This window comes from Phocoena sinus, chromosome X (genome assembly GCF_008692025.1).
Source record: "Phocoena sinus isolate mPhoSin1 chromosome X, mPhoSin1.pri, whole genome shotgun sequence".
Classification (NCBI taxonomy): domain Eukaryota; kingdom Metazoa; phylum Chordata; class Mammalia; order Artiodactyla; family Phocoenidae; genus Phocoena; species Phocoena sinus.
Genome location: NC_045784.1, coordinates 15,886,055 through 15,908,173, shown reverse-complemented (window position 1 = coordinate 15,908,173; position 22,119 = coordinate 15,886,055). Strand labels below are relative to the sequence as shown.

At 46.0% G+C, this 22,119-nt stretch overlaps 1 protein-coding gene across 6 annotated transcripts in view; it reads left to right on the top strand.

The window, feature by feature from the left end:
- The window catches only part of PHKA2 (phosphorylase kinase regulatory subunit alpha 2), an 87,385-nt gene that overhangs the window by 44,540 nt on the left and 20,726 nt on the right, over window positions 1–22,119 (top strand). For 3 of the 6 annotated variants that reach the window (XM_032619100.1, XM_032619098.1, XM_032619103.1), the window contains exons 11-19: window positions 3,785–3,880; window positions 7,561–7,668; window positions 9,711–9,789; window positions 12,703–12,837; window positions 13,514–13,623; window positions 14,788–14,932; window positions 15,185–15,263; window positions 18,276–18,445; window positions 19,225–19,383. In XM_032619100.1, coding sequence (XP_032474991.1) covers window positions 3,785–3,880; window positions 7,561–7,668; window positions 9,711–9,789; window positions 12,703–12,837; window positions 13,514–13,623; window positions 14,788–14,932; window positions 15,185–15,263; window positions 18,276–18,445; window positions 19,225–19,383 — 1,081 coding nt within the window. Of the gene's footprint in view, window positions 1–3,784; window positions 3,881–7,560; window positions 7,669–9,710; window positions 9,790–12,702; window positions 12,838–13,513; window positions 13,624–14,787; window positions 14,933–15,184; window positions 15,264–18,275; window positions 18,446–19,224; window positions 19,399–22,119 lie in introns of all 6 variants that reach the window. The other 3 variants (XM_032619099.1, XM_032619102.1, XM_032619104.1) reach the window with 2 other exon arrangements.

The following is a 22,119-nucleotide window of genomic DNA, read 5'->3' as shown; positions in this document are numbered from 1 at the left end:
TTAGTTCTCCACGTAGCTAGCTTGAGCTTCTTACAGTATTGCAGTCTCTGGACAGTTAAGCTTTTTACATGGTGGTCGTCTTCTCCCAGAGCGCGAAAGCAGAAGCTGCCAAGCTTTCTTAAGGTTTAGGCCTGGAACTGGCAAAGTGTCACATCTGTTGCATTCTGTTGTTTAAGGGCTATTGTTGCCAAACCAGGTTTGTTTTGCCAGAGAGCAGCAAGCAAGCCAAAACGCCGAGATGCCGAGGTTTGCAGCAAAAAGAGGGTTTATTCGCAAGGCAGCCATGCAAGGAGAAAGTCTCAGGTCTACCTGAGCGAAGGCAAGGGGCTCGGTGTATTTATGGGATAAAGAATAAAGCAGCAGGGCGGTCTGAGGCTGGGGAAAGGTGATTGGAAAAAGGTGCAGTAATTGTCATTCTGCCCAAGTGTAACTAGGCTACAGGGCTCTGCATGTTCCAAAATGGAGGTGCTTAGCGTGCTCTGAGGGTGGAGTTTTCAGCCCTCTGATGCCAAAAGGTCAGCGGACACTTGGGCATGCCCAGTTGGAGGGTCAGTGGTCCTAACCAGTCTTAACCAGCTCAGTTGGAACCAGACACAGCTGACTCCAAGTTCCTACAACAACTCGGGCAAACGTCATATTATTCAGGCAAAGTGCTGCTTGGAGGACTTGCAAGTCTTAAAAGGACTTTGATTAGTGAAGGCGGGTTACAGGTAAAATGGATTTGACTAATGATTACGCTTGGTTTCAGTCCCCCCATCTTTTTTTTTTTTTTTTTGCGGTACGCGGGCCTTTCACTGTCGTGGCCTCTCCCGTTGCGGAGCACAGGCTCCGGACGCGCAGGCCCAGCGGCCGTGGCTCACGGGCCCAGCCGCTCCGCGGCATGTGGGATCTTCCCGGACCGGGACACGAACCCGTGTCCCCTGCATCGGCAGGCGGACTCTCAACCACTGCGCCACCAGGAAAGCCCCACCCTATCTTTTGATCATTCCTCCATCTTGAGGGAAGAAGGGAGATTACCACTCTGGATACTTCCTGCCGATAAGGGGCATAGACCCAACTAGGGCTTGTGAAATGAAACTGTTCAGCACTCATTTGAAAATATTCGCTTGTTCCCAGTTTCAGGTTAATATTTTGATCCCAATAAACAAATACCACCTATGTGCCAGCTGTCAAGGCATCCATAGGCCCAAGATGGGTAAACCATAGACAGAGATGTAGCCTGAGGGGGCACATAGATTGCCACACATTGTTAAAACTTAGGCTCTTATTTTTAGGGATTTTATATAGGATAAGGCAGGGATCAAGTGTCTTACCTTTTTCCATATTGGAGTGTCTTGATCATTATCAGTTTGGCTGAAACAATTAGATATTAAATATGGAAGGGACACAGGCTGGGAAAAGTAAGTATGGTTTCTATAATATCCTGGCCATGTAGAACCTTGACAAGGGTAGATGCCAGGGTCATTTTTTTTTTTTAATCTGAGGACACAAGGAGAGGACCAAATTTCGGCTTAGGATAAAACAGGTGACAGGAAATTCTCTGTTGATTAGCCTAACCCAATATGTTACATCTGAGGGCCTTTTATCGTAAGTCATTCAAGGGGAGGGCCCTACATGAAGGCTGGAGGACTAGGAGGCTGGGGTCGTCGGGGGCCACCAGTCTTCCACACACAGGTTTTGTTGTTGCTGCTGTTCTTTTCAGACCAGCAGTGCTTTTGCCATCCTTAAGGGTACTCTTAGCTAATGTCTTAATTAATGTGTCAGCCTCCTAACTGGTCTCCCAGCCTCGCTTCCTGCTGTTTCTCCACACCATTGCCAGTGATCTTATTAAGAAAGAGACTATGCTACTGCTTTGCTTAGAAGCTTTGAATGGCTTCCTGACTGCTTTTGGGATGAGGTACAAGCTCTTCACATGTTTTGTAGGATCCCATAAGATCGGGCCCTCGTTTTCACCAGTGTACCCCCAATTTCTTGTTACTTATTTCCTTTCTTGAGTTCTGTAATCCAAGCACATGGAAACTTTTTCAGTCCTTTGAGCAGGCTATGCTGTCTCTCCCCTTCTCTCAAATGCCCAGGATATGCTTTCAACCCCCAACTTCCCCACCCTCCTTCACGTGATTCGTTTTAAGTGTCTCTTCTTTTAGAAAGCCTAAAAGCTGGGTCAGGTGCCCCTTTTATATGCCCCACGGTTCTTACAACCGTTTGGCACCTGTAACAGTATTTCCCACTTAGTTGTCAAAGGACCCTGGTAGAGGTGGTCTCTCTCCAGTTCACTGGTGTATGCCCCACGCCTAGTACATAGTAAGTACTCAGTGAATATTTGTTAGTGCAGCATTCATTTGTTCGAGACAGATTTCTTTAGCATTTGCTGCCGTGCATACTTTGGTGAGCAGAACAGACCTGTCCTCATGAAGTTTACGGGGCTGACAAACTCAAACACTTTGCTGTTTTTTTAATCTGTTCAGGTCTCATGTTCTGGGGTAGGATATGCAATCTAAGATTCGTTTTAGTTTTTGAAAGCTGCCTCTATTGAGGAATGCAGAGGTGTTTCAGAAGCCGCAGTAAATTTCAAATATTAATGTTCCCTCTTTGTTGATTCTCTTATGCTTCAGTGATTATCTCGGTTCTTAACGTTTTCTGTCTTTTTATCCCAAGACTGAAAGATCTCAAAAAGATTGAGTTGGAATTTCAATTATGAACAAGCTTGAAAATTATCAGAAACAACAACAAAAAAGCTAAGGAGACAGAAAAGCCTGTTTAGTACCTTATTTTGTAGGTCTCACAGAATTTACTTCTCTTAGCCCCCTGTGCTGTCTCTTCCACTTGCTGCCCAGTCACATTTTAAAGTGATGCGCCCTGTCGTGCTTTGCGGTCCATAAATTTCAAACGAAAAGAAAATGAGATCTGGAAGGCATTTGACTGGGCTCTCCAAAGATGAAATGTGTCAAATAGCTGAGTGGCTGTTAAGGGTTCTTTTCTCTCCATTTCCCTTTTAATGTATAGGTTTTTATCTCTCCATTTCCCCTTTAACGTATAGGGTTTTATCGCTGCCTTTTTAATCTAATAGAAATGTTTACATCAACAGCTTTTACTGAGTAGCACATCCTAAAAATTGGGGTACATGGATCATAGTACCTACACTTTTCTTCACATCTTATTCGTTCAGCAAATATTTCGCGAGCAATAAATGTTTGAACGAGGGCTTCTTCAGTGGAAAACTACCAACAGGTGGAAGTGGATGCACTGCTTAAGATCTGGCCTCCACTCCATAAAGCTTATAGTCTAGCTGGTGAGACAAAATTTAAATATGTGAGAAGTTAAGAGTGAAGTATTTAAATCACGAATTAAAGACAACACATAAAAGGCTAGTCGGGGCTTCCCTGGTGGCGCAGTGGTTGAGAGTCCGCCTGCCGTTGCAGGGGACACGGATTCGTGCCCCAGTCCAGGAAGATCCCACATGCTGCGGAGCGGCTAGGCCCGTGAGCCATGGCCGCTGAGCCTGCGCGTCCGGAGCCTGTGCTCCGCAACGGGAGAGGCCACAACAGTGAGAGGCCCGCGTACAGCAAAAAAAAAAAAAAAAAAAAAAAAAAAAGGCTAGTCGCATTTAGCTCCTCCTAACATTTGCTGTCAGCAAGAGTCCAGCTTCCTCCTGCAGTCCTTGAGCTGAAGGTATTTGTGCATTTCTTAGCCTTGTGTCCTACTTCTGATCTGTTTGTTGCCAAGAGAGCTGTTTTTCTGTGTTGCACTGCTGTTTCCTACCGTGGGGGATGGGGCTATTTTCCAGGTCCAAGAATACCGAGAGGCCCTGGAGGGAATATTAATCAGAGGCAAGAACGGGATCCACCTGATGCCTGAACTCTACGCCGTCCCGCCTAACAAGGTAACCAGGTGCTGTTTATCTAATACAAAGTGAGATGGTGCTTGGCATTTTGGTATTTTTCATTCGCCCTTCAGACCTAACACTTTTTCTCCAGGAGAAGTGGTTTCTAAAGCCTTCAGTAGTGTTCCTGTTTATCACAGGAGTTACGGCTTTGGAGCCATGCTTGACCTGGCTGGTGCCCAAGGGAGGCGTTAGTTGAGGACTTTCAGAGGATACTTGTCCTTCTCTGAGCCCAAGGCCACACAGGCCCTAAAAAGCACAGAACACTATTAGGCACCACGTTCTCACACATTTCCACGGAAGAAGAAACCAGACAGAATCTCCCTGGGAGAGGGGGAGAGATGTATAGGCATACCTCGCTTTACTGCAACTTCGCAGATAACTGCGTTTTATTTTTTAAACAAATTGAAGTTTGTGGCAACCCTTAATTGAGTTCTTCCAATAGCATTTGCTCACTTCGTGTCTCTGTCACGTTTTGGTAATTCTTACAACGTTTCAGACTTTTTCATTATTACTATGTTTGTTATGCTGACGTGTGATCAGTAATCTTTAATGTTACTACTGCTGAACTTCATGGAGGTTCAGATGATGGTTAGTATTTTTTAGCAACAAAATATGTTTAAATTAAGATACGTACATTTCTTTTAGACAAAATGCTATTTCACACTTAATAGATTACAGTGTAGTGTGAACATAACTTTTATATGCAATGGGAAACCAAAAAATTTGCGTGACTCCCTTTATATTCATTTTATTGCAGTGGTCTGGACCCGAGGTGTGCCTGTATAGGGTAGCTGAGAATCTCTTCCTTTGAGTCAAGCAGTTCCTGAGCTAGAGCTTGAGTAATCACTTAGAAACCATTCTATATCATGAAAAGGGAAACTGGCCAGTTCCAAGAAGATGCCCAAAGATCGTTTTTTCTATCCACTTTCCTAGCTTGGGTCATGATGGACCTATATATCTCAATGGGAAGATTTCCCCATACATATCTCATGTTTAGCAGAAAAGAATTTTCTATTCAAGGCTATTTCTCTTTTGAATGTTCCTGTTGCTTCAAAGCTTCATTATTGCATTTTGGGGAGGAAGAGATTTCAGAGAGCAGTGTCCGTCCCCCGGTTGACAGGGCCTGCACTAGAGCGTAACCCTGCTGTCACACAGCAGCTTGGGTCTACGAGTTTGTGATTGAATCAGGCCCACGAGCACATGGTCAGGGAACTGGCAAAGGCCTTTGAAATTATCTGCCTCAGTTCATAGAGGCAGAGCTCAGACAGCACTGGGCTCTGCCTGGAATCAGACCCCAGGTTCAGGGCCTCCTCACAACCCCACGCTGCCTCCTAGTGGGTGGTGCATTTCCAGGGGATGGACGGTCCCTCACTGTAGAGATCAGGCCATGGATCCTGCAGGGGCTGTTTTCTTTCTAACGGTTAGAAACCTAGGTTGCCTGCAAACGTATTCATTTTACTATGTGTGATGTGTATGTGGTGGGGGGGGGCTGACAGTGGGGGCTGGGTAGTTACTTCCTAGCAACTGCGTGTTCAGGTTGCCCCTTTTCCAGTATTGAGGCACTTGACGAAACAAAGTTGGTAATGGGCCGTAATTTGGAACCTGAAAGCATAGCAAGGGAAAATAAATAGCTTCAGGGGCATTTTACCTGTTTTATGATAGAGAACAACCATCTATCCATGTTCTACTAAAAGGCATATTTCCTGACTGTAGTAACTGCTAGGTGTTACAAGCTCTCCTTTTCTTCCTGGTGAACAGTTCTGGCTACATGTTGTAAAGGGTTACTCTGCAACTTTTCTGATCTCTACACTGACCTTTGGGCTTGTACTTGTCATTTCAGTATCCTCCTTTATCCAGTGTGTTTACACATCAGCTAGGCACCGGTTTTGAACATTCTTTTATTTTGAGCACAGGTTGTATCTGTGCTGGTTCTGGATGACAGCTGGGAAGGTTCACCCATCACATCACAGTAACATGCAGAGACCACCACAGACAGGGCTGCCCCGACCCATATGGCACCTTTGTGCAAATTAGAAAAAGAGCCTCACCCTTGGAGTGGCCACAGCTCTGGGCCAAGGCACCATCCAGCCTGACTTTCAGCGTCACTCACTTCCTCAGGTGGACAGGCTTTTGCAAGGCGCCACCACCCATGGGGCCTCCATTGGACAGCTCGAGACTAACGCAAGCGTACCCAGCAGACTTGCTTGGAGCAGCTGCTCCGGGCTGGGCAGCAGGCTAGGTACTGGGGTACAGAGGGGTCATGACGCTGGCTCTGCCTCTGCGAACTTGCAGGCTAGGGGGGTCGGAGGAGCGAATCCATGGGATGGAGGGCAGAGGACCACCGGCGGCAAAGGCTTGGTGCATTAGAGGACCTGCAAGCAGATTGGAAGGACTGAGGTGGAGAGGGGGAGACACATACCTCCACGGGGAGGCAGGAGCCAGCAATGGGTGGGAGGAGGGCAGAGCCAAGCTGTCTTTTGACCCAGATATCTTGTCTACCTTCTGTTCTTTGCATCGACTCTTTCCCATTCCAGGTCTATGTAATCTTTCTTAACAGTACTTACATTTCAAAAAGTTTTAATGTACAATCTGACTGTAAAAGTAATTCTGCATACTGCAAAACATACAAGATTCTATAGAAAGAAAATATTTCTGCCGAATCTTACTTCCCAAATATAACCACAATGATGTTTTGGAGAATCTCCCTCCACATATTATCCTATTTGATTATTTGATTACTGGTAACATTTAATTCTGTTCCGTTTATAAGCTTAAGTTTTTCTCAGTTTACTACAGAAAAATTTAAAAAATTTACTGCATATATTAACAACATCACTGATTAATTCACAAGCAGAGAATGGCTCGTCTCATGATGTGATTTTCCCCTTTGGAGAAAGATGTGTTTCCTATTTCCTTCAATTGGCTTATGTTTTCTGGAGAAGAAAGTGGTCACTAACATTCCCCCAACCAACGAACGTTGTAATGACCCAAAACCCAAAGGTCAGCATGGAGTTTACAACAGAGAAAATTGCAGCCTTTTACAACACGTAGCCAGCACTGTCCATCAGAAAGAGAACTGTAGCTTATTTTGGTGAGTCAAAAGCCCCCAATGGATTCAGCTTTTTGAGTCCCTGATGGAAAATTAGTGATCTAATAATACAGTTGTTTTTCTCAATAAATAGCGCCACCTTCTGGTAATTTTCTTGCATCTGCACACTGAGTTTATGAACCCCTGAGGAGAGCAAGATAGAAACCTGACTCAGCATCCAGAACTACACTGCCATGACTGTTGGCTGATGTTTTAGATCATTGTACCCATAATGCAACCAAATATAAGTACGAGCTGTGACATTTCTTGTTGCCCAGAGCTGTGCTCAAAGACAGCAGGCCCAGTTTCCAGTGCCTATCTCTCTGCCTTTTGCCATCAGTGTGCTTGCGGGAAGAGCACTGGCTGGAACCAGGCCTGGGTTTGAGTTCCACCTCTGCTGCTTTTAGCCACGTGGCCCCCCGCGCAAGGGCCTCAGCCTCCATGGCCTCCTTATCCCAGCTCTCGCATAGAATTGGTTTGGAGGATCGAATGAGTGGCACTTTGTAAATCCTCCGTGCGCTCCCCATGTAGTGACGTTGGCCATTTTCTCCTCTGACATTCTGACTTCGGGTTTTCCTCTCTTTGCCAGGTAGATGACGAGTATAAGAATCCTCACACGGTGGACAGAGTTCCTCTGGGGAAGCTGCCCCATCTGTGGGGTCAGTCCTTGTACATCCTCAGCTCCCTGTTGGCAGAGGTAAGGGACTTGGGGGCTTCACAGACTGGAAACCATCTGATTGGAAGTTCAGGGGGCCCTGGAAGAACACAGGGGCTCTCTGCTCCGTGTGGCTATGAATATCTTTGGCATCTTTTTTTTTTTTTAAGATTACATTCTTTTTAAATTTTTTTTAAGATTTTTTTTTTACGTGGACCATTTTTAAAATCTTTATTGAATTTGTTACAGTATTGCTTCTGTGGTTTTTTTTTGTTGTTGTTGTTTTTTATGTTCTGTTTTTTTGGCCGCGAGGCATGTGGGATCTTAGCTCCCCGACCAGGGATGGAACCCACACCCCCTGCACTGGAAGGTGAAGTCCCAACCACTGGACCGCCCGCGAGGGAAGTCGCCCGTCTTTGGCATCTTCGTGGCCTTCAGGTCAACTGGTTGGGGTTCACTCTGAGGCTTGAGACCTAGGCTTGTGTCCGTATTTATAGTAAACCGTTTTGGGCTTAGCTGCAAGCCAAGCACTCTCTGTCCCTCCCCCAGCGCCCCTTCCCACCAGCATTCCTGGTCTGTGGCTAGAACCTGGTTGAGTTGATGGTCGGTAGGAGGGCCGGAGACTTCTCAGCCAGGATCAGCACATGTATGAAAGATGCAGGGTTTGGGGGACTACTCCACACGGTCTTAGGTGCAGGAAGCAGGAGGACTCTGACGCTCCAGTGCTCTCTCCAGGAAGGGGCAGCGGGCTGGTTCTTCTGTCGTGGATTTTGTGTCGGCCGCTCCCTCAGCCAGTAACACCGCCACACAGAAGGTCTGCTGCCTCTGACTCATTCCTCCTTGTTAAGCATTTTCTTGCCCCCAGGTTTAAGTTTTTAAAATACAAATGCTTTTGTGCCAGCTAAAAATGAATCCCCCTCCCCAGTCCTAAGTGTGAGTGATTTTTATCGGATGGCTCATCTTTCCTGGGAGGATCCTGCCCAGCTGAATGCTTTGGACCCCTGGGGAGGGGTGTGGGGGGCGGGGGAGCCAGGGGAGCAATGGGTTGGATGTCACTGGAGTTCCTGGTGGGTGAAAGGAAGACCCAAGTGAAGCTCTCACAGTGCAAGTGGCCCTTAGGTGCTGAGATGGAGTAGTTGCTTCATGGATGTGATCATCTCCGCAGTTTCATGGACATGTTCTTGGGGGTGGAGACTGTGTCTTATACTTTTGTCTTTATGAGTAGGGAAGCACATATATCTCCTTTGGAAAGCCAGCCCTGCCTCTGACTAGCTCTTTAACCTCGGGCAGGTCTCTTAATCTCCCTGGGCCTCGGTTTCCTCATCTTTATTATTATTATTTTTTAATGTTGTACAGCTTTATTTAAATATAGGGTTTTTTTTCACGTTTCCTCATCTTTAAAGTAAAGAAGTTGGGCTTTATCATCTCTGCAATATGGTGCAGCTCTGATTTCTGTATCAGTGACATGGGAAACACACTTGCTTTTGTTTCCTCCTCTCGATGTAAAGGCCCTCATCTAGGCCCAGCATTAGGTCCAACTTCTCCTCAGAACTCCCAGAACACCTTCTCTTAAGGTTCCCATCATTTATAGAAAATATGAGGAGATTCACATTCAAAGAGCACTCTGCCAGCAGGCAGGGGAGTTTTGTGTTTCAGGACAGTCAACTCTGGGCCAAGTCCTTACCCTAAGGACATTGCCTCGGTTTCCCCACCTGTAAGATGTGCGAATGGTAGTGCCTCCCTGTTAGGAGGCCTGTGTGACAGTGCATGTACAGGGCTCAGCACGGTACCTGGCGCAGGGTAAGGGCTCAGGAAGCATGAGTTACCCTTGTTCTTTTCACTCACACAACTTTGGCGTCTCTGACTAGCCCTGGAGAGCTGGGTGCCAAAAACGCAATACATTGATCAGTGCCATCTAAATGGTATACTGTAGTTCAGAGAAAATAAGCATTTGCCTTGAAAAATGATAAAGGAATAAAACACTGAAGATTTTGAGCCCCCAAATACTTTATTTTCAAACTTAGGTTTAAGGTGAAATTTCAGTTAATCAGTATTTCATAGTGTTAATGCTCCTCTTTTCCTAGGGATTCCTTGCCACTGGTGAAATTGATCCCTTAAATAGAAGATTTTCCACTTCCGTCAAACCTGATGTCGTAGTACAAGGTTTGTGAGCATGTTTACTATTCATATTTAACTTTGTAAAACCAATGTTATTTTTAAAGCGAAGTGTTCCTATGTAATTTTTAAAAATCTGCATGTGTATATGTTTTAGCATGTATTAGTTCTGTGAAATACGTTCTGTAACAGCTGCTTCCGATCACAAAGTTACTTTCTACAAAGCAATTGTTTCTTGAATCTAAACCTTGATTGCAACTGGGGCACAAGTGATTCATTGAGCATCATTTTTCATAACTGCTATTCTTTAAAAAGTAGAACGTGACCTTGTTGAAAACTCAAAACCCAAATGAGGGTTCACTCGTTCCTCCCTTGGAGGTCTGACTTCTTTCCAGAGCTGCAGGCCCATGTTTTCACCTCCCTCCACCCATCTCCCCTCCTCTCCAGCCGGCAACTCTTCCGCAGAAGTGCAAGGCCAACCTGGGCTACTGCTGCGGCACTGGCTCTGACTAGCCATGTGACTTCACCTCTGTGTGCCTCGGGCTCTCCTGACCGGTGCTGTCTCACAGGGTGGTCTTGAGAGGAATTGAGATCCACAGGGAAAGCCCTCAGTGCAGGGCCAGGCCTAGAATGCTCCCTGCTGGCCGATTCCTCTCCCTACTTCCCCTCCTAGGAAGGACTCCCCAGGAGCTCACAAACCTCATAGAGTGACTTATATACCAGCTAAGTATCATAGCGTGTCATGACTACGCCTTGTGTCCTCTAGAGGACACTGTACATTTCTTAAGGACAAGGGCCTTATCATTTTTGTAGCTTCTATGTTGATTGATACACACGCATTCAATACATTAAAAACAATTATTGAGCAAATGAAGGGCAACCCTCTCTGTGGCCACGGATGCATTTGGCTGCCTGTCCGTGATACAGCAGAGGTCGTGCAGGTCATCACCCAGTCGATACTGTGCCCCAGGCCCACCGAGAGACGCACCCAACCATCACAACATTCCGGTCAGGTAGAAAGTGTGACGATCGTGATTATCATCCCCCTCTTACACATGAGGCTAAGGGGTTAACTTACTCAGGGACCCACGGCTGACAGCTGGAGGTGCAAACCCAGCTCTGACATCCAGGTGGCGTGATCCAGCCTGACCCCACAGTCTCTGCCCGTCACCAGAGCACATGCTGCTAAGTGATCCCTTAAGTCCACAAGGCCGCTCTTCCAATTGCAGGCTGGGGTGCATCGATGGATCCTGAGCACCCCTTTTTTTTTTTTTAATGCAATAGAAGAAAACAGAAAATATCAGAGGCTGTGGTCTGGAGGAAGGAGAAGTGCAGTTTCAGAAACTTCTCTGCGTGCAGCTCTCTCAGATCACCAGGCTCACAGGTCTGGTCAAGCCACTCGTCTGAAAGAGTCACTTCTACAGAGTGACCGCCTTGTGGCTCTGATACGTGGAGATCTCTGCACGGTGTTGTAATCTTCCAAAGAGACGGGTGTTAAGGGAAGCTGCTCGCCCAGTCCTGCATGGCTGATGTTCCCATGCTGGGGCCTGGGGGGTTAGCTTCCAGTCCCTGCTCAGCTACAACTGGCCAGTCGAGCAGCAAGGCTTCCCCTCAGGGCCTTGCTGTGAAGCTCAGATGAGATCATGAATATTAAAATACTTTGAAACGCATCATGTGCTATGTAAATATAAGGAGGTGACATTCAGGTCTCAGTGGCATTTATATGTATCATACGTTCAGGTGCCACCAGCCTGAGGGTACAGTGGTTGGGCTCAGGGAGCTACCTTAACAGTAACCAAGTCTTTCCTCTGGCCTGAGCACCGCCCCGAGCCCCTCCAGTTCCTGGCAGGCTCAGCTGCAGGTGGACACAGCACCGGCCACTCTCTCTGTGGCCAGAACTCCCTTTCTCCAGTTCCCTCCCCAGGACTCCTTCCTTTTGCCAAAGCACTGTCCCTTCTCTCTTTTTTTTTTTTTTTTTTTTTTTTTGCGGTACGCGGGCCTTTCACTGTTGTGGCCTCTCCCGTTGCGGAGCACAGGCTCCAGACGGGCAGGCTCAGCAGCCATGGCTCACGGGCCCAGCCGCTCCGTGGCATGTGGGATCTTCCCGGACCGGGGCACGAACCCGTGTCCCCTGCATCGGCAGGCAGACTCTCAACCACTGTGCCACCAGGGAAGCCCTGTCCCTTCTCTTAAAAGCCAGCAGTACTGGTACAGCAGGTATGGGGGGGTCTGAGCCCACCTCCGGCCCCCACATCCCAGGCATCCCAGAGCCTTGCCTGCTAGAGAGTCAGATGCCCAGCCTCATTCACTGGAGATGGGGCTCAGGCCGGCCCACTGGGTGCGTGGCCCAGCTCTGGGGTGGCTCTTCCCTACTAGCGGGGGGCCCTGTGCTGTTTCCCAGTGGGCCAGGCTGCCCCACTACCACCAGCCCACTGGTAGGCCCCCTTTTCCTTCTCTCCAGAGCATAAAATCTCCTCCGCCCTCCTCCTCCCTCCCCCTCGGTCAGAGCATCCCCTGCTGCACACACCACTATATTGCTCTTCTGTCTTTGAGAGCAGAGGCACAGACTTCTTCTGGTATCCCCTTTGCAAAGCTGTTTCCACTCCTGACCCCATGTGAGAAGAACACAAGACAGGTTTCGAATAAATGCAGACCCACAGGGAAGCAAGACGTCATTTGAGATGGGTAATTCATCTTGGGACCTGTTGAAGACCACTTCTAGAAGTCCCCGACTGTCTTGCACATTGAAGGCACTTGATAAATATGCACTGTGGGTGCTGAGGGGAGGCAAGGCCAGAGCAAACCAGGAAGAGCGACAGGACAAGCGCTCTCCCTTTCAAAACCACCCAGCACGTGGAGAGCATGCTGTCACAGGCCAGAGAGGAGAGGAGACAGCAGCACACATCCGTGTGAGGGGACGAGGGCCGCCGTCTCATGCAGGTGCTATGTTCTTGTTCACAGTGACTGTTCTGGCAGAAAACAAGCACATTAAGGAGTTGCTGAGGAAACATGGGGTGAGCTTGCAGAGTATTGCCGACATTCATCCAATCCGAGTCCAGCCAGGCCGGATTCTTAGTCACATATATGCCAAGCTTGGTAGGTTTGGGGAAATAGCAGGGCATTTTTGGCGAGGGGGCATCTCGGTTCTAGGTTTGGGGTCTGGGGGAGACTGTGATATGTGTAAATTCAAAGGAATTGGGCAAAGCACTAAAGTAGGTGGTTTGACAGCTTCCACGTGAAGAGGAATGGCCACCAAGCACATTCCTCTCATGCCTGTTCAGGAGATGCCACCACAGGTGGCAGTGTGATTCATCAGCTCTTGTAAACTAAGGAGCCACCTTTGAAATGTCACAATTGGAACAGTCATTCGTGTCTTGGTGATGTTTCTAAATTTTACCTGTGGTCTAAGAAAATGCTCATTTACCCTTTAAAATGGGAGATGGGTTCTCTTTACTTTTTCTAAAATCTGACTTTGTTTAGGATCATGGTTCAATACTAAATTAATAAAAAGTGAACATTAATAAAGTCCTTTTAATAATTTTATTCCATATAGATGTTGCACCGGGTGCTGTTCTTCTATATGCATGAAAAGAAGGGGGTGGGATTTGTTTTTAATTCATCCTTGTCCCAAAGAAGGATAACAGTATTAGAAAAACCAAACCGCAAAGTGAGTTGTTTAACATATAAATAAGCCCAGTCTTAGCCAGAATCACTTGGATTAGATGTCACTGTATTTGCTCTAGCTCGAATTTCTCTTTTATTTTCTAAATAGGACGGAATAAGAATATGAAATTGAGTGGGCGACCATATCGGCACATCGGAGTCCTTGGAACATCTAAACTATATGTGATTAGGAACCAAATCTTTACTTTCACACCCCAGGTGAGAAGAGCAGGCCAGTAACAAAGCAACAAGCATCTGTTTATTAAGCTGTCTTTTCTGTCTGGGGAGGTACTTTGAATGTGGCAGAATGTGCATGCGTGTATTCAAACAGAGACATAAGATGACACCCAGTACCTAATACAATTCTTTACTCGTGGTAGGTGCTCAATAAATGCGGCTTGAATCGAATTGAGCGTGCCATCACTTCCAGTATGAAATTCATACCACTTTACAAATTCGCTAGTGACATGCCACTTGACTCGCAGCCCTTGTGCCCTAATTGCAATAGTCCTTAACCCTTGCTTAGGCTGTTAGCAGGTCCTCTGTCGGCAGAATCTCACATGGGAAGTCTGATTTTTTAGGTCCCAACCCCCTTGACAGGATCCTGAATATACTGATTATGGAACCTTTCTTCAGAGTTTTTGTTTCCAAAGGAAACTAGTCCTGTGGAATGCAAACGAAGTGTTTTTCATCCATTTGGGCAGCTAGAAAGGCCAACTGAGGGATCACTTTGTCAACACGGGGCAGAGCCGCCCAGCTATCTGGGGACATAGTTGGACTGTAGGGTCATGGGTCAGTAGGCTCAAGTTGCTCTTTTTCACCCAGCCTGTGCTGCTTGCTTAAATCTTGTGAGTTATTTCCCTTCGTAACAAATTTTAGACCAGAACTGAGCGTGCACTGGTCCAGAGGCCAGGACGACAGTGATTTTCATCAACATCAGGCAACAGTGCCTTTAGTTCACATTAACCAGGCCGTGAATCAGGTAAACACATTCTCCATGTCTCACCTGCTCTCAGTGGCCTAGGAAAACATCACCGAGCCCAGCAGCCCTGGGCAGTGTAGGAATTAAGGAGTTACTGATTTACTTTCAGGGACAGCGGTATTGGGGCAGGTCCTTAAATCCCCATCCAAGGAGCTGTAAATAGATCTCGTTGTGCAACTTTCCCTTCTGCGCTAGCACTAACGTAGCTCTGGCTCCTGGGCAGGCGACAGATCGATTTGTCTGATCGCGAGGAGAGCCCCATTATGGGGGCGGATTACAGCCAGGGTTGAGCCTCTTCTCTGGAAACAAAATGCAAGGATTAGTGCTGCCGTGAATGACAGCTGGGGTTATGTCGAGGGAAGTGAAGGACAGCCTTGAACCTGGCGTCTTCTGACTTGCAGTTCACTGACCAGCATCACTTCTACCTGGCCCTGGACAATGAGATGATCGTGGAGATGCTGAGGATCGAGCTAGCCTACCTGTGCACCTGCTGGCGGATGACGGGCAGACCCACGCTCACCTTCCCCATCACCCATACCATGCTCAGTAACTCCATGAACTTGATCTGCTTGACTCATGTCCCACTGGTGGTTTGGACCCTTTTCAAAATGTTTAAAATGCATCCCATGGACAGAGCTAAGTACTGAAGGGGGTTCTTAGCAGTTAGATTTCTTAGGTCGGGAATCTTCTGTGCCATACATATTTTAATTAGATTTTGTTGATGGAAACGTTTCAGTGCATAACGAAACAAAGTATTCCCAGATTAAGTAAACTAATTGATCTTTTTTTTTTTTTAAGCAAACGATGGCTCAGATATTCATTCTGCTATTCTTTCTACAATTCGAAAACTAGAGGATGGATATTTTGGAGGAGCTAGGTAATTTGTGATTTTTTTTAAAAAGCAAAAGTAACGTTGACCTTTCTTAAAGTCTTTTGCTGCCCTTCTCCCATTTTTCGTATCACTTGCCGAACATAGAAGCGTGGAGCTTTAGAGTAAAAAGGGAGTTAAAACATCTAATCCACATCTAGTCACCCATGTGAAACTGGAATCATCTCTAAGCATCAGTTGGTGGGTGTTTGTGAAGCTTTTATGGACGCCAGGAGGCCTGGGGCATAGAGAGATGAACATATCAAGTCTCTCCGAAGTGGCACTCTCGGAATGCATGTATGGGATGCTGTGTCTGTTTCTACTCAAAGGCTAGGAAACACCCAGGGCCTAGGATCTGGCCGGTGCTCAATAATCAGATCACTCCTGGAATTGACTTGAGTGTGCTAACGCCGTAAGAATAATTCACAGAACTTTACAAATTCCTTCGTGGCCCTCCGAGCCAGAGCACCTGAGTGGGCCTCCCTAGACCACTGTCCCCTCATCCTCCGTGGAACAACACCCATTCCGGTTTGCAGGCCCACAGTCCAACTGGTGCTCCCAGCTTTTACAGTGAAGCACCTTGAGGGATAGGGGGCTCACCTCCCATGGAAACCCCTTTTGTTTTTGTACCCCATGACTGTCACAAGGCAGAGGATTTCTCAGTAGCATCTATGCCCTGATCTCTGTGAATCTCCTGGAATATGCCAGAAGGGCCCCAGGATAACCTCACCACGCAGCTGGCCCGAGTAATGTGTGGCCTTTGCCAAGCTTGGGGAGACTGCCGTTTGGGTCCCGATGGAGTGCCAGTTGCTAAAAGTGTTTGGGAGTTGAAGTCAGCCCTTCTTGTCACATCCTCCCACACCAGGGACCCTGCTGCCACAGTAATTTTTTTAAATTATAAAATACACATAAAAATTGCCATCTTAACCATTTTCCAGTGTACAGTTCGGTTGCGTTAAGTATATTCACGTAGTTTGCAACCAATCTCTAGAACTCTTTTCATCTTGTAAAACTGAAACTCCCCCCACCCCTGCCCCTGGCAACTACAGTCTGCTTTCTGTCTCCAGGTGTCTCGTCTCAGTGGACTTATCCAGTATTTGTTTTTTTTGGTGACTGGCTTATTTCACTTAGGCTGATGTCCTCAGGGTTGAGTCACTGGATTTCTAAGCACTGGGTTTGGCACCTCTGCTCACCAAGCTCGCTGCGGGTTTTGCTGTAGACTCGAAGTGGCCCTCGCTCCAAGCTTCTCCTGGCCTCTCTCATGAGTGTCAGCGAGGCCATCCCCAGCATTCTGCTGTCTAGCTCCTAGGGCTGGCGCCATAACTGCAGTTGGCATCTGCTTTCGTACATTTCATATCCAGCTTGGATAAGTTACCACATGGCATATGGTGTCATAACCGAGAGACCATACTATATGCCCATAATTAACTGTTTTCCAAAATGAATTCTTTAACTGAAATCTAATCATTGTCAAAAGGATACCGTGTGCAGTTAGTTGAGCACTTGCAGTGTGTTCTTTGTGGCTTTGCACCTGTTGTCTCATGTTGTCTTCACTTTGTCGTGCAGGCTGTATTCCTATTTTATGGGCAAGGATCTGTAGGCTCAGAGAGCCAGGGGCACAAGATGAGTAGGTGCAGAAGCTCTGTGTGAATCCAGAAACGGGGCTGTAACCACCATACCGAGCTGGATGAGGGCTTACGGGAATCAGGAGGGCTTCCTGGTTATGGAGTATGGCAAACAATTCAGAGAACCATGGAAAGAAACAGGAATGCCTAGGCTCCATCAGCTACCCTTCCTACTTAGTTCTTCATAATTAAAGTTGAATGTAATTTTGTCTCTTTTTTAGGTCTGAGGGTATTTAAAAAACTGAACTCGCTCTACATGCCAGACTCTACCCTCTGCACCCACCTGGGGTCGCTTGCTATCAGAGGGTTTAGCCTTTCCGCCTTTGACCTGATTCCTTTCAACTTGATCAGAGAGGAACTGGTCCCTGGCTCCACCTCATCTCCTACTGTTTCCAACCGCAGGGCAAAACAATCCTTAGAACTGACCCCAGGGCTCTAGGGGGAAAGTTTTTACTTGATTTAAGGGAAGGCTTTTCTCTCCCTCAGGCAGTGTTTCTTGACATAGTGTGCTGCCCGTGGAAGCCCAGGCACCTGTGAATTCATTTGAGCTGCACGCTTCTGTTTACTCTCCTCAAACTAAGCCCTTTAAACAAGTCATAATCTGATGCTGGTAGCTCTGAGGCATCCTACACTTTTCTGCCTCCAGATCTAACACTTTAAGAAGCACATAGTACCCGCTTTCTTTCTGTACAGTGGACATCCCACTTGCCCCCCGAACCTGGGGGTGAATCAGGTTCAGGGAGCAAGAACTCGGAGGCTGCTGCCTTTGTAGCAGAACCCCATACTGCCAAACCCAGCTCCCAGTTTTCGGTGGAACTTTTCCCAGCCTGATAATAGGGCCCCTCTGGGCCACTGTCTCTATCCAGGGATGGCCCGGCCATCACATTCTTTCTAGAGAGAATTTTGGCTCTGAGACGTGCCTCTTCCAACATTTCCCCCCACCCTCCCCCGGGCCTTGTGTGGCTGAGTGGTAGGGACTCATAAAAGGTAGCACGAGGGCACCCAAAGAATCATTGCTTGTGGTTTTGTCCTGGTCCAGTTGTTTTAGGGCGAAAAATACCCGAGGGTTGGTTCTGGTTAAAAGTGGTTCGCTCAATATGTTTTGTAAAACTTTGGTTGGTTCAATAAAATAGATTTCTGTTTGTGTTGGGTTTGGGGATAAGAAATCGGCATGATGCATTTTGGCTTTTAATATGCTGTGTGCTTCCACTTCATACCTGCTACTGAATTTTCATTTTAATGTCTCGGCTGACTACTTGTATGGGGCAATCTGCAGAGTGACGTGCTTACTGATTCTGGCAGAAGTGCCACCTGGTTATTGAAAAGTCTCTCGATGATTCATAGTGGAAGTTTGTCCACATCCACCTATATCTCTAACATAGTGTTTCCTTGGCAGAGTAAAATTAGGGAGTCTTTCGGAATTTCTCACCACCTCTTTCTACACGTATCTGACCTTCCTGGATCCAGACTGTGATGAGAAGTTGTTTGATGATACCAGTGAAGGGAGCTTCAGTCCTGATAGTGATTCAGATTTGGGAGGATATTTCGAAGACACCTATAATCAAGGTACGGCTTGGAATGCCTTTGCAGGTGGTCCCTGAATTTATTTAAACCTTGGCATTGTGATAAAATTGCCCTAAAACTCAAGCACAGAAAAGGATTTGTAATTAACATGACAAAAGAGTCTCTGGAAACTTTCACGTATTAAAATGAATAAAATGCCACTTTAATAAACCTAAACTGTGAAAGTGGGGCTTTTTTAAACCTAGAGGGACAAAGAGTTTCAGGAATGTGGACTTTTCACAAAATATAAAGAAAGAAACACACTGCTTGAATTTTCAAAGAAATGGTAGAATGATCTTGGTTTGACTGGATATAAGTGATGAAGTCCTTTGTGTATAACATTTCTCAAACTGAGGAAGGTTTTGGGTTGAAGTGACCTGTTTTTCACTTTTAGATAGTACTTGGGATTGCGGCTGGGGATTCCATAATGCTTAGCTCACTCATGACAAATTAAAACCAAAAGATCAGATGTTGGCTGCTGGCCCTCTCATTGTCTACATATTCAGCTCATCTTGGGATGATGTGATGTAAACACTATTTGGACCTGTATTTTCTTTTTCTAGGATGAAGTTTTTCCAAACAATAACTTTATGAATACATGCGTTATCTATGTAAATCTCTTTATTTTTCAGGGGTAGAGTGGAGGTCAAATATCTATATCAAAATGTTGTCTTTCACTAAATCTACTCAGCACTTCATGCTACACGTAATCACTGTCATGCATTTAGGTTATTTGTGCAGCTTGTTTTCATTGGCTCTTTTTCTTACCTGTGTAATTATAGAAAGCCAGGATGAACTTGACCAGTATATCAACCACCTCCTGCAAAGCACATCCTCGAAGTGCTATCTGCCACCTCTTTGTAAGAAGACAGAGGACAGCCATGTTTTCAGTGCCATCTACTCCACTCGGGATATACTTTCCGTGATGGCAAAAGCAAAGGGTTTGGAAATTCCATGTACATTATTAACTCTTTTCTGCCTGTTAAAATAACTTCTTTTATCAAAGTAATGCATGAGCATAATGTAGAAGTCCAAGAATCCTAAACGACAACAAAATGCATCTGTTTCCTGCCTCACCTCTCCCTTCCTCACTGCTCCCAGTCCTTCTACTTAGAGGCAACCACTTTCAACTCTTAGTTGTTTCTCCTGGTATTTACATATTTCTAAATAATGTGTCTGTAGTGCTGTCTTCGATGCATCGATTTTATTCAGTATCTGTTGACTTTTTCTTGTGCAGGTGAGGAATTCAGCTGTGTTAAATCACCACTCCTCTGCTTCACTTCCCCTAACCTATCCATGCAGTTGTACTAAGGTTTAGTTAACTCAGTATTCACTATTTCTGTCATTGTATGTATGCAAATATTATTCCCAACTCAGTATAATAATATACTACATTATCATTTTTCCTTTTCGTTTTTTCTAAAGTTAACAGTTGCCCTATCTTTTAGTTTGCTTCGCTTCCTTTCTACACCTTCCAATGGCCTCGCAATACAAATTTCCACAAGGTGAATCATATGTATGAATCTCACGGTTCCACTGCTTTTCGTAGAGTCCAGAAGTTTCTTCCCATCTGGCTGATTGCACTCTAAGCCTCTTGCATACCTGGCATCCTGGGTCTTTTCTTTACTATAATCCTTGGAATCTCCTTTGCTTGTCTCTTCAGTTGGGTTCCCTGTTTCTTGATTCTGGCATGTTCCCCTTTCTCAATTTATTCCTTTGGTGGAATACATTCTAGAACAGTTTCAGTAGGTTTTAAGAAATGGTGCAATGGAAGAGGGCACAGTAATGACAGCCCTTAACTTGCTTGTTTCTGGAGTTCACTGCCCCTTTTGGCCTGGTCACCCTCCACGTCCAGGATGTAGATTTTATCCTGGGATGTTCCTTCATCATCATCTGGGAGACTTCCTTGTCTCCTTTGTTAGCTCTCCTGTTTTCTGTATCTCAACTTTTCCTCTTTCTTAGCTTACTATCTTATTTTGGTGGAGGACATCCAGTAGTTTCCTAGGAAACAGTTCACGGTGGGTAAAATTGTTGAGACCTTTCAAGTCTGAAAATATCTACAAATTCTCCATTTGAGAGTTAGGCTGGGTATAGCATTCTAGATTGAAAATAAATTTTCCTTAAGAATTTTGAAAGCATCTCTTCATTGTCTTCTAGCTATCAGTGTTGCTACTGAGAAATCTGAACCCATCCTGATTTTTTTTTTTTTGCGGTACGCGGGCCTCTCACTGTTGTGGCCTCTCCCGTTGTGGAGCACAGGCTCCAGACGCGCAGGCTCAGCGGCCACGGCTCACAGGCCCAGCCACTCCGCGGCATGTGGGATCCTCCCGGACCGGGGCACGAACCCTTGTCCCCTGCATCGGCAGGCGGACTCTCAACCACTGCGCCACTAGGGAAGCCCCATTCTGATTTTTGATCCTTGAAATATAAACTGTTATTCTCTTTCCAAGTTTGTAGGATCTTCTCTCAGGTTCTGAAATTTCAATGATGTGCTTTGTTCTGGGTGTATTTTCATCCACTGTGTTGGCTACTCAGTGGGCCTTCTCTATCTGGAAATTTATATTTTTTAGTCCTGTAAAGTTTTTCTGAAAAATTCCTTGACTCATCTCCTTCCCTACATTTTCTCTGTCCCCTCTTTCTGGTACTTTATGATTCCAGTGTTGACCTCCTGAAGAAGTCTTTATCGTTTCCCGTCTTCCATTTCTCTGTCTTTTGATCTGTTCTGAGGGCAATTGCTTCAACTTTTTGTTCCACCTGCTCAGTTGAGTTTTTCCACTTTTGCTGTCATGTTTTAAATCTTTGTTCTCTGAATTGTATCTGTTCTTGTTTCATGAATGCAATGTAATTCTTATTACTCTAAGAATTAATGGCAGGGCTTTTTGGTTTTGTTTTTACATTTTCTTCTCCCTAAATGGTTTCCATTTCCCCAAGTCAATTTTTCCTGTTTGTATTGGTTTCTATCTTCCAGAGTAGAGTCTTTCCTCCAGTGCTGGGTGTTCCTTGGTTAACTGCTTACGCATATAAGAATCTCCAAGCCTGTACCTGTAAATGGGGCCTGTTGGGTTTATGGGTGAAGGCGGGGCAGATTTCCCAGAGATGGTCTGCAATCTCCTTTGCAATCTCCTTTCTAACCTGTAAGGGTCTGATTGCCTCGAGCTATACAGTCATTTATTCCCCCAAGGAATGTACCCACACCTTCAGACATGTGGGTCAGCATCCCCTCCAGAGACACACATACCACCCCTTTTTTACCCTCTTCAGAGAGACCTTCTAGCCTTCTATCAGGGTGAGCAAGGCAGTTGCCAAGCTGTGTGGAGTTGCACAAGGCATCTAGGGAGCTCACTGCCTCTCACACACCTTCTTCTCCATCTTCCTTCTTATGGTTACCCTCCCTGGGCCCCCAAGTTCTAGAGGTCCATGGTGCAGCAAGCTCCTTAGACTTCTGAGGATTCCCTGTTAGAAATCTGCCTGGTTCTTGGTTTTCCCCACTGCAGTCTTGGGTTTGGTTGCCTTGTGTCCCCTAAATGTTTTCATCCTTCAGCTTTCCCACTTCCAAAATGTTACTATTGTCTTCTCTCCTGCTTCCCTATTCTTTAGGATTTGCCTTTTTAAAAATTATTATTTTTTGTACTGTTAGTGGGGGTTTAAGAGAAAGTAAAACTTATGTTTAATCCACT